Genomic DNA, 12,305 nt, shown 5'->3' on the forward strand with positions numbered 1-12,305 from the left:
GCTCTGGGATCATTTAGGAACACACAGAGAAACAAGTCATTACACTTTGCTCTGTGGGCAGCAGGCAATGGAGAAGCACCTTACTTACCTTTGTTAGAAAAGGTGTGATAAATACAAAGAATACATCGTACACAAAAAGAACCAGGAGGAGTAAGGTACAACCCTGAAGGAAGAGACAAGATATTTGGTATTTACATACAATGCATTAGCAAACAGCAAAGAATTAATAATTAGAAGGCTATTAAAAGAAAAAGCTTGCAAAGACTAAAACAAGTCAGTAATGTATTTTTCTTAATTCCTAAATATTTTAGATAAAGGAATAGGGTCTTGCATGCGCCATATATAATAAAACACAAAATTACATGTTATTACCCAAAATTCTTTATCGTGTAAAATCTGAAAATGGTGCCACTTGAGTTTGCTGGGAAATATGAAGCAGCTCTGCACTGGAAGATGCCAGGCATAGCTTGAAACACTATATACCATTTACTGTCAGTCTATACAAACTTATAGAGGAAGATAATTTGAAACAAGAGTTTGAAGAGCTGCTTAAGGGGCAAATAAATGACTAATACTAATTTTTGTCTTAGGATACTGACTAAGGTCAGAAAGATTTGGAAAAAAGCCCACTAGATTGATGCATTAGTTGTATGTCAATTTGAAAAACAAAATCAAAACAATCAAAACAGAACAAACATCCCCCTCCCCCCAACAAAATACCCAAATACCAAATACATAAATAAAGAGGTGGTGTTTGATTTACTAGTCAACACTCTACAGAATCCACAGAACAATCATATGCCACTTCTGGGTCTCCATTATTCTCATTGCATCCCTTTTTCCCATACTGACATATGAATGGAATTGCATTTCTAAGACAATATACTCCACTATAAGCGACTCCTCTGCTCAAACACATACATGCAAACTTCTCTTTAACTTTCTTCTGAAAGTCTATAACTTCTGTTTAACTTTCATACCTTAAATGTAGGCAGGCGAATTGTTTTCAACATGTAAAGACAGAAAGCAATTCCTAAAGCATCTTGCAGAACCCAGGCCCACCTTAAAAAGAGAAAAGTAACATTTTTGCAGGAAACAGCAGGAAAAACAGACCAAGCCTTGTCCTCACTAAGGGACAAAGAAAAAACCCTTTTATTCAAAGTACTTGCTTGAAATCGACATTGTTGTCAGCATGAGTTTGCAAATGGGAAGTTGTTTTTCATCAACCTGATAACCTTCCACAAAGAAGTGCCTGGGAGATGAGGGAAGACCTGTTGATTGTCTCTCTAGACTTCAGTAAGGCTTTCCACTGACAGTCTTCCATAAAATCCTCACAGAGAAACTGAGGAAGTACTAGCTGAATGAGCAGTGAGGTGGACTGAAAACTGGCTGCATGAGGTCAGTGGATACCAAAATGGGAAGTGCTGGGGTCCTTTGTCCTGGATATAGGTATGCACCCTTGTGTGCTGAGGGAAATTTACAGCTGGGCCCGGTTTTCAATTGTGTTTTGCAAGTTGAGTACAGAAGGGCTCTTTGCTTTACTCTCAATGGCCGGGGTTAAAGACAAGTAGGATCTGACAAAAACAAACTAAGGTTTCCCAAAAATTGCTATGGTCTAGGTACAATGACAGATGGTGCTGTTGGATCAATACATGGGTACTTGCTGATGGAGCTCTTGCAGGAAACACTCAGGCCCACATCAGCTCTCATGCAGAAAATGGATTTCCTAGTCCTAAATATTTTGGAACATTTCTATAGTACTGCTGTACTCCTCAGTCTGACACACATCTCTCTAAAGGGTCTTTCAGAGTTGATGATTCCTGGATTTGAGTTTTGTCATTGATTGGTCCACACAGAACACAGATCCCACAAAAGCACTGGCATGCATTCAAAGCACAAGTCAGACATCTTTGATATCATCAACAGGAACACAGCCAGCATTTCAGTCCCTGATTGAATCCCCAGCATTTCAATACTGAATCCCCAACAGATGAACCAAGAAGATGAACACAACCTGTACATATGGGAAAACTGGAATATCTGGGAGTGAGGTAAGAGGTAAAAAATCCCAAACGAAAACAAAACCACAACACTCTGTAAAAGATCCACCTCTAACAAAAGTGGTAAGAACCTGCTACAATTAGGCACTACAGCAACACTGGGTGTAGAGAATTACTGACTTGTACAAGAAAGCTGAGAGAAACTAAAGATCTGACAATCTTACCAGTTCTTATTCTCATGAAGAAATAAGTTAGACAACTTGTGTCCAACTTTCCATATCACTTCTGAAAAGCTGTCTTAAGTCAAAGAGATCAGAATACTGACTGAGACTCAGACAAATTCAAGCTTAACAAGAGACAGTTTTCTGTAATTTAAATGAACAAGGAAAAGATGAAGTACATAAGGAACAACTAAGAAACAACTAAGAATTTCTGCATGTCTCTATTTTTTTTCCCTGTCATTCCTAATTTCTAAATACATGTAGACTTCTGTGGATGCCAGTTATTTATACTATAAAGTGTATTACAATTTTTTACCACAGAAAAATATTTAGCACAGATCACTTACTGATCTTCATTTCTGAAGATTCCCCAGACTACGCTGACAGAGATACAAAACACTGCCAGGAGCAACATCCGGACCTGGGGACGCTTGTGAAAATATGGCAAGTTGTTGTCTGGAATTCTGAAAAACAATCACACCAAAGCTACAGTTGTCTATGTATACAGCCTCTTCCTTTATCAACACTTTGAAGCATGAAGCCACCTTTTAAACCCCACACCTACCCAACAGTATAAAAATCTAAGTTTCCCTATTAAAAGTTTGAAATTTGCCACATACCTACACTTTCCCAAGGGGAATCTTCTTACAAAGGGAGACAGACAGCTGTAAAGACCAATCGAGGCAGCCAGGCAGAATATTCCTATTATAACATAGACTGAGGGGAAAAAAGTATTAAGTCCAAGTAGGATAAGGCAAGAAATGCTTTTTGCATATTCTCCTGACTGAATAAAGAACAGTCAGTCAGTAAGACTAAATGAGAAATAAGGCTTGCATTTCAACAGTGAAAGATAAATACAGAGACTTTAAATGATTGATTAGATTTGTGCTCTTTAAGTATCTAATTCTAGCTCCTTTTACTCAGGTGTACTTTATGCAATACCTACTTAAAGTAAAAAACCTCTATCCTAATCTTCTTAAGTAAGTCATAAGCCTCAAAGGCAACCTATGGTGAAGCATTTATCTTCTCTTTATGAGTACACAGGAGCATTATAAGGAGCTATTAAAGTCACTAAGTAGCAAAATGAATTAATACAGATGGGATGCATGTTTCACTACTTCCTCAAAAATATGAAGAAGCATTAAGCTCTCATGTTTTGTCAATCTGATAAGTGATCAGTAGAAAATTATAATCTTTATAAAGATAAAAAAATGATCCTTGTCTTGACTTCAAACTGAACAATAATAGAGAGAAAGAATAGGTCTGAGAACACCTTTAACAAAAATAAAAGGTGGAAAATACTAAGTCTGTATCTACTTAATAGTCTTTAATGTTTGAAAGAAGCTTTATGATCAACCTCACAAAAAGAAGGATTAGAATCTACTCAGTGAGTTTTCTTACAGTATTTTAAATCATATTGGGATGAAGACACATGACAAAAGAGAGATGTTTCATTATTATTTTCACAATAAAGTGTACATTGAACGACGTCAGCCTTGTGATATTGAAGATGTATCAATACAAATACAACCTTAAGAGTACCTAAGTGGTCATAGAAGAAATAAAGGAGGACAAGCATTGAGCAGCACATCACTACAAACACACAGATCATGATGGGAGTCACATCCACTGTTTCATCATCATGTTTCTCTGCCCCATCATCACGCTTGTGCTTCATGTATCTCCTGAAAGAGTAACATGGCTGCCATCAGTTCATTCCTTCTGCAACAAAATACACAAGGATGCTGAATCTTCAGCAAAAAACCACAAGGGGTTGAAACAACACCAGTGCCTGCTTTGATTCCCACTCAAGTCAGTGGGACACTGTATTTTCCATGGAGGTATGAACATCAGCTGTAACACAAGTGCATAAACCAGTAACTGCTGTGTCAACTTATCTAGAGAACTATTTCATTTGCTAAAAACTCAACTGAATCTTGAAAACTACCACAGAATAATTTGTTAACTTCAGAAGAAATCCTTGAATCAGGTTGTGTACACAAAATAAATGTTAAAATTAGGTGGCACAATGACCACCTTCTCCCAATCCCACTTGCTGCCAAAAAGTAACCATAAAACTTCATTTAAAAGTTGGTAACAAACATAGCATATATTAGCCATCCAATCAATTTGGTTTGCCCTATACCAGTAAAAGCAAATTTTATTATTTTTTTACAAAGCATTTATGTGGTGAATTTTTGCAAAAGGGAAGCCTATTACTTAATAATTTTCTTTCTGAGCTTTTCAAATTTTTGGTCTTTTAACATGGCAAAATCCTAAAAAAAATCTACAAGCAATTTAAACTCCAATGATTTCCTACAGTGACCAAACCAATGCAAGCCTCAGGGCCTTTTAAACATCACATCAGCATTTCCCCTAGAGTCTCCTAACCTCACTAGCAGAGCTGCCAGGTGATGCTTACATAAACACCACCTTTTTTTTTTTTTTTTTGTTCTGTGAAAAATACAGGAAAACTGGAAAACTGGTATACTGCATTTAGTTACTCACTTTTTCACATCTCTGCTTCCTGCCCAGTAGCCTCCAATTGCAACAGTCCCCACGGCCATGACAAAGATAATCACCATGTTGTAGTCCAGCACAGGTTCATTTGGTGCATACATTGCTCCTTTCACTGAGCTGCCAAAACTCTGTGGAGGTAAATACAAGTTAGGAAGGACATCCAAAAATCCACCTTAGCAAAGGTTCACTTACTTTTCACTAAGCAACCTCAGAATCAGGCTTTATTATAAACACATAAGAGCCATCTATTGGCTCTTCTATTGGTGATATTTATCTCCAGCACCAGGCCGTATTTTGATTTTATTCCAAAGATGAGAAATAACTTCCCAAGAGATTTTTTTTTCCAAAACACAATAATGCAATCTTCATGAATACATTCTCTACATATTCAAAGCTCTTAAGGCAGACTTAATACTGTTGAGCAGTGATTTATTTACATGAGATAATATAAATGAGAGCTTTTAGTATCGAGTTTACCTTGCCAATATCTAACATATCAGTATAGCTAAGCAGAGCCACAGGAATATCAATCTCTTCATACTGGCTCCTATTACCTCCAGGAGGAACCTGAAAGACAGTTAAGACCAGGTAAGAATAGTTTATTTCTGCAAATACTTCTACTGCTTCAAAACGGTTAAAGTTGCAAATTCTGTTCTGGCTAATTTGAAAAATACTCTAGAAGGGAACTTAGTGACAGCAAACACTCAAAAGTCAAAATATATGCCTGCTCCCAGTAAAACAGAAGTAATATAAGACTGTAACAGCAAAATGAAGCAACCAAATTTCAAGCAGTTTTTTTGCACATCAGGGTCACAGGTTTATGACTGATGTGTGCCTCTAGCATTGGCCAAGACTCAAAACTACTAATTTTATTTTCAAAGCTACTAATTTCACAAAATACATGCTGTGGCTGCTCCAGCTGAATCTAAAGCACTAGATTCAGTGTGGTATATGATGGAGTCACAAACCAACCTCATCCTTTGGCTCCAGTTTCATTTGGAGCAAGGATAATCCTGAGCCCTTAACGTGAATTTCACATGAGCTCCGTGCCAACCATTCCTGCTGAAATGAGGATTGTTTCATTCATTCTTCCATCAGATGTGTGGTTTCCATACATAACTATGCAACATATGTACATGCAGGAACACACATGCATTATTTACTTTAAAGAGGAACATCAAGTACCAGCAATGTGCACTGAAGACAAGACAATATCTAGCATCAGAGGAGTATCAGCAGCATAGGAAGATAAAAAGCAACTTACCAGTCTCTCTCTACTAACAATCAGCAGCCCACGGGCCCCATTTATCTGAGCAAGCCTCACTTTCTCATAGAAGGTGCAATTTCCTCGCATCACCATGGGGATTTGATTATTAAATCCCCCATGAGGTACATCAGAAGGAGAACACAAAACAGATGCTGTCTGATCCTGCAGTTGCAGGAGTGACTGAAAAACAGAAATTAGTTAAATACATATATATAACATAAAATAATAAAAGAAGTCAAGAGCAGAAGCCAGAGTTTCTAAAGAGTAATTTCTTCTAGTAATGGAGTGGTAGACTATTCTCAGAGCAAAATGAAAGCTGAAACAATGCAGTCTTCTCTATTATGTGGGGACCTGCCTTGTTTCACCTTATTGTACAGAATTCTGCTGGTAATAAAATTTGGGATATGACCTTCACTTGCATTTATTTTCTTCAGCATTGCTGCTGTTCTGATGCACACAGCCAGGATGTGGGAGGAGTACAGCAAGGTTTTATCTTTGCTGGGGCAGCAGAATGGCAGGCTGGGATGATAGAGAGTAGGAACAGCTAGAAACCAAAACAGGCCGGGGAAAAGTACAGAAGCATATGGAATAAACTTCCATCTTGAAACCTACTGTATCCAGTGACCTGAGATTTTGCAACCCAAGTACTTGAATACTGGATTCTAAGCTACTTCTCTCACCCCTTGTGATCCAGAGTCATTGCAAGCCTGTCCCAATTCCTTAATTTTGCCCTTCCTCAGACCCAAAGGCATCTAATCTGGTGTTTCTACAAGAACATCTCAAAGATACTTCAAGGTTTTAGAAATAACACTGGCATGAATTGTTCCTTGCAAAATCTAAACAAGCACTAGCATCTTTGCCCAGTTCTATTTGCAAGTTACCAGAAAACTGCAATTATCTACCCAACACCCAAGCTGTGCTAAGAGAAGCAGGTCTCAGCCCTTGCTGAGGTGAGCTGTCAGATTTGAGAAGAGTCAAGGTAAAGTTTTAACCTGAAAAAATTGAACACTTTGTATTAAAAATCCACAGGTACACAACATACAATAGCTGTGTAATGGACTCTACAGTTTTAGGAGGGAAAGGGAAGTGTCAGGTTGTCAGGAGCTTCTGCCTTATTCAGAAAACTGCTGTCTCCAGCCTGACCTCTGGAGACAGGGAAATGCTCCAACCCACACTCCCGGCCAGGCAAGATTCAGAGCACAGAGCACAACACAAATGCAGAGTGAGCTCAGAGTGCTGCACTGCATGGCCTCAGTGAATGAACTGTACTGCTGCAGGACTCAAGGAGGAGGAGCAAGAATGTGAAAGAAGGGAAAAGCAGGAAAGAACCAAGGAAGGAGACAGGGACAGGCAAGGGATATAGCATACACTACCCAAGCCTGTGCAAGCTTTCTGGACTGTACTGGCTCCTGCAGAGCTACTGAGATATGAATCTAGTGAAGTTTTAGGAGACTGATTTCAACAAGGTGTCCAGAGTACAGTCTCACAAGTACCACAGTCAGTCATGCATGTGCTGATTCACATTACACAGTCAGGGCAACTGCAAGAATTTATCAGCTGAGTCTATGCAAGGCAAAGACAACTACTGATGTATCTAGGGACTAATCTACAGGTGCAATAAACCCACCAGAAGTAACTGAGACTTGCCTACACACTGGTAAGGAACTCTAATAATTCTGCGGGGCTCATTCAAAGTGCATTTGCTGATTTCATCATTCAGTGCCAGTAACTTTGTCTCACAGAAAAGAGTGAAGAATTTACTCCACTTTCAGCTCATACAGCTTTGAATAATGCAGCAAAAGCTTGACACAGTTTATGACTACCTAATCTTACACTTCACACTGAAAAAGCACTAAAGGCCACAGTCACCATATAAGAAAAGCCATGCGATATCTTCTTGCACCATGCTGACTACAAAAATTCCTTTGCAAGCCCAGGTATGTGCCATTTGAATTTCATTGATCACACCATTGAAAGGAGTATTTTTGTTTTGAACAGCAACAGTCATTATCTCTGCACGATGCCTGGAAATGAACATTGCCATCCTAGCACTGCCCAGTGATCTTAGGAGATAAAACACTTTCTAGGCAGAACAAACAAAGTGGTTGCTTCAAATTCTACTAATCCAACTAAGAAATCAGAAGTTTCCTTGTAACAAAGGCATTTCTATACATTTTTTGTCATTAGTTAGCGAGGTACTTACAGCTTTACCCAGATCATGTGGCAAATGGGCCCACTGAGAGTTGAAGAGAATACAGTAGTCTTTCCCTTTGCTGCTCCCCTTCTCTGAAAGGACATGCACCATCCCATACTCACAGTACACCTGAAAATGTAACAAAAATTTAACAAGAATTTTAGGTTACATAAAATGTCAGAAGTGAAGGGAGTAACTTGCTGTTGGCTGGCCTGCTTTGTATTTTTAAAGAAAAACAAGAGTCTCAAAAGTTTCCATATCTGTGCAGGGAGTACAGTGGAATTTGTTATTATTTCCATCATGCTTCAAAGAAAGACTTCAGCTACATTAGGCAGATTCTCTCCTACACAGCAATTGGCCAAAGAATCAAATGAAACAATACTGGACGTGTTTAAAGAAAAAAGACCGAACCCAACAAACAAAAAAGCCAACCTGAAACAACACTGGTGCACATATATATATAACCACAGCATTTCATGATTTTGTGAATAAGATACCAACTCCTGAAAGTACAGCCTGAAATAATGATCAATTCTAAATTTGTATCACTCCAAAACTCAACCTTGGACACCTTTGCTGAAGATGTGGCAAGACCCCAAAGCAGCAGCAGCTCTTTTTCTGTCCTGGGTAGAACATGTAGACTCTCAAGTCTACCTACTGCATTTATTTATCACTGCTTCAATGACCATTGTCACTGTTGTCAAAACTCCAATGACATCTGCAACAACGTAGGTAGTGAGATTACATATCTAATATTTATTATTAAAGGCCTGTCCTGGGTCTGGCTGGGATGGAGTTAGTTTTCTTTATAGCAGCTGATGGTGCAGTGTTTTAGTTTTGTGCCCAAAACAATACTGATAACAAACTAATGTTTTAGCATTGCTGCATAGTGAGCAGAGTGTCAAGGCCTTCTCTGTTTCTCACCCTGTTCACCAGGTGAAGAGATGCCCAAGAGGTTTGGAAGGGGCCACAACCAGGCAGATGATTCAACAAAGAGATATTCCATACCCATAGCATTTCATGTTCATTTTTATAAGGAGGTGAGCTATCTTTTGCATCATGTACATGTTAGAATTCTCCTGAAGAACTCATGGAAACTGAGATAACAGAACCCAGATCCTGTAGTAACATGGAGTAAGAGAACAAGAACTACAGCAAAAAATAAAAATAGTAACATGCAGCAAATCTACCAGTTTTAGACATCTCAGTTGTGATACACAGTAGATAACTTGCTTGTTCAGTGAATTGCTAATACTACACCTAACTGCAAGATGTGCTGATTTTAGCACAAATATTTTGAGCTTCCCATCCCTGAAAAAAAAAAACCACCCAAAAAACCAAAACCAACCAAACAAACAAACAAAAAAAAAAACCCCACAGCAAACACAGTAATTTCCTCATTATTTTGGTTAGGTCAGATTGTACCAGGCCATTTCCCAGCAAAACTGGAAGATCTGGGGGCTCACAAATAGGTACTATCAAACACTTCCTTAACACAGATGTTTTCACAAATCTCATTCTTCATGATGAGGTCTGTTCTTTTCAACATCTACTCCTACCCTTCCCTTCCCTGTGTATAGTGGCACAATTTTGTGAGTACTAGGTATATTCCTCATCTTCCATCCAAAAAACTGAACCTAAATCACCTATAAAAGTATATATATATATACACACACACATACATATGTATGTATATACATAACCTGCAAAATAAAGTACTTTTGTGGAGTTGATGCAGTTGTCTGTTTGTACCCCAAGTCCTAGGAGATTTACCCAGGGAATCAGGAAGACAAAATAACAGTGGAAATATGTACAACTCCCCTATCACTAGTGGTGGTTTCCTTTAATTAGTGTTGATTTCATTCCTGTATTAACTGAGTCAAAATAATTTTAAATCCTCCCTGATCTTGGAAATGGTTAAGAAACACGAAGCGTATGATGAGGTCTGCTTGTAGTGTTCTAAGGATGCTGAAATAATCCTCCTGGCCATTTCTGAGTGGCAAACAGGTCCCTTGCAATGCTTCTCTCTCTGACAAGAGGCTCTTGTCCTTGCTTGAACAAGAAGGCATCAGAGCATCATCACTTTATCAATCAGCCATCAAGTCTACAGGACACTTGCTCCTCAGAGCAGCAACACAGGGATTGCAGGCTCTGTCTTGGGAGGACTGTCAGGTACCATTTCCACTCATTGGAAAAGAGTAAATCAAGATGTCTTTCCTTTATACAAAATACTGAACATCAGCTCCTCAGTGTGAAGTTTGCTTATATGCATTCTGTGGCCATCTGGTCAGGTTTGAACATCAACACATTAAGAATTCAATTTCAGATTAAGATCTGACCAGCTGCTGCAAAAAGATTTTAATGCTTCACATACAAATGTAGTGCTCAGAAAGCAGGACAAAACCTAACTTTGAAAATGTTAATTCAATTATACAAACCCAGAGCAATGCTTCTTTTTGAAGGAGAGTCTTGCTGATCTTCAGTTGCTGCTTTAGAGCCTCACAGTGCTCTTACAGAGCAATTTCAATGTTCAAAAAGTGCTGTCTGGCAATAGATTACAAAAGGATGATGCTGAGAGCAAATGCAAATCATATCTGTATTTTAGCTTCATACAAGGTATTAGATAGTCAGGAAAAAGTTGACCGCATATTAAATGCAGCAGCCTCAAAACACTATTTCAGCTCACTGATTTGGAAATCCAGTCCTTAGGAATACCAAACACTGTTAATGTGATTGGATTCTTCCTCTTATCATTTTTGTGTTCCCAGAGCATTTGTTTCCTATTGTAATGGGAAGTTTCTCCATTTTATTGAGGACATTCACTAATCCTTGCTAGCACTTAGCACTTGGAAATTGCAAAAAACCCAAAATCCACCAACCAACCAACCAAAATCTCCTCAAACCAAACAAACAAGCCCCCTCCCCTCACAACCATCTTATCTTTCTACCATCCCCCTTTGTGTCATACTCCTCTCATACCCACACATCCAATTCCTTCCTTTCCATTCTTCCTTCTCTCTGTCTCTTGTCCAGCACTCAAGCAAAACTGAAGTCATTGACTGAAGATACGTTTAACTGGTCTATTGCTCTGCTTTAGCTTTCCCCAAGGAAATCACTTTGTGCCTACCAGAACTGATGAAACTTTGTTCAGGAGATAAATATAACATCATATCCCTAACCATCGCTGCTACTAATTAGAACATTGTGACAGACTAATTTGTCAACATCTAGTTTAACATTCCTATCCTAAACACACCAATGATATGATAATTATGCAGTTACACTCTTACAAATACACCTAACACATCTGTTTCTTCATGTAGCAGATGAGCAGAGATGCTAAAGATGACTGGAGTCAGCAAAAATGTCGTATCTTAACATGCTTGTTCAAAAATCCATTAAAAGAATCCATCAGATTTATTTCTCCCACTTTATTTCAAACCCTACTACACAGAAATCTACTCAGGGTAAAGAGACGTTTTTTGGAAAACTTTTGAGAATTACAGAATGGTTTAGGTTGGAAGGGACGTTTAAAAGTCACCTTGTCCAAATCCCTGGCAAAGGGCTGGGAAATTGTCAAGTAGACCAAACCTTGTTCAACCTGGCCTTGAACACTTTCAGGGATGGGACACCCACCACTTCTCTGGACACAGTGAGGAGTTGTGTTTTACTAGTATTTTACGCTGTGCCAGTTTTCACCACCTGCATTGTAAAATCACTCTTTAACACACACAGTGTGCCCAGAGGCAATGATGGCATTCTGCTGCAAGATGTCAGCAAAGCAGTAAAGAAACATCACGGTAAAAATATACAGGAGGTAGAGATTTTCATATTTAGCTCTTCTGCATATAAATGGTCTTTGTTAACATATGCAGCAACTTTTCCTCTTTTTTATAACATGAGTGCTAACTCAGTCCTTTAGAAGCAATGACATTTGTCCTGAAGCATGCAGATAGGGGAGGTCACACCGATTAGCTCAGTGCAGATTAAAGCCACTTGAGCACAGTGCAAGTTTCCAAGAGATCTGTGGAGAAAGACACTGCAGTGCATATGCTGTGAGGAAACAAGAACTCCAACTCCCTGCTATAGTGGACTTGTTAACT

General features: G+C 38.7%; 1 protein-coding gene across 2 annotated transcripts in view; it reads right to left on the minus strand.

The window, feature by feature from the left end:
• The window catches only part of SPPL2B (signal peptide peptidase like 2B), a 28,334-nt gene that overhangs the window by 11,992 nt on the left and 4,037 nt on the right, over positions 1-12,305 (minus strand). For both annotated transcript variants that reach the window (XM_054291069.1, XM_054291070.1), the window contains exons 2-10: positions 8,212-8,331; positions 6,006-6,188; positions 5,219-5,308; positions 4,730-4,869; positions 3,764-3,906; positions 2,842-2,938; positions 2,569-2,685; positions 981-1,062; positions 89-163 (exon numbers count right to left, since the gene is read on the minus strand). In XM_054291069.1, coding sequence (XP_054147044.1) covers positions 89-163; positions 981-1,062; positions 2,569-2,685; positions 2,842-2,938; positions 3,764-3,906; positions 4,730-4,869; positions 5,219-5,308; positions 6,006-6,188; positions 8,212-8,331 — 1,047 coding nt within the window. The remainder of the gene's footprint in view (positions 1-88; positions 164-980; positions 1,063-2,568; positions 2,686-2,841; positions 2,939-3,763; positions 3,907-4,729; positions 4,870-5,218; positions 5,309-6,005; positions 6,189-8,211; positions 8,332-12,305) is intronic.

This window comes from Melozone crissalis, unplaced genomic scaffold (genome assembly GCF_028551555.1).
Source record: "Melozone crissalis strain CALT ecotype California unplaced genomic scaffold, PUWL_Pcris_2 ptg000088l_1, whole genome shotgun sequence".
Taxonomy (NCBI): Eukaryota; Metazoa; Chordata; class Aves; order Passeriformes; family Passerellidae; genus Melozone; species Melozone crissalis.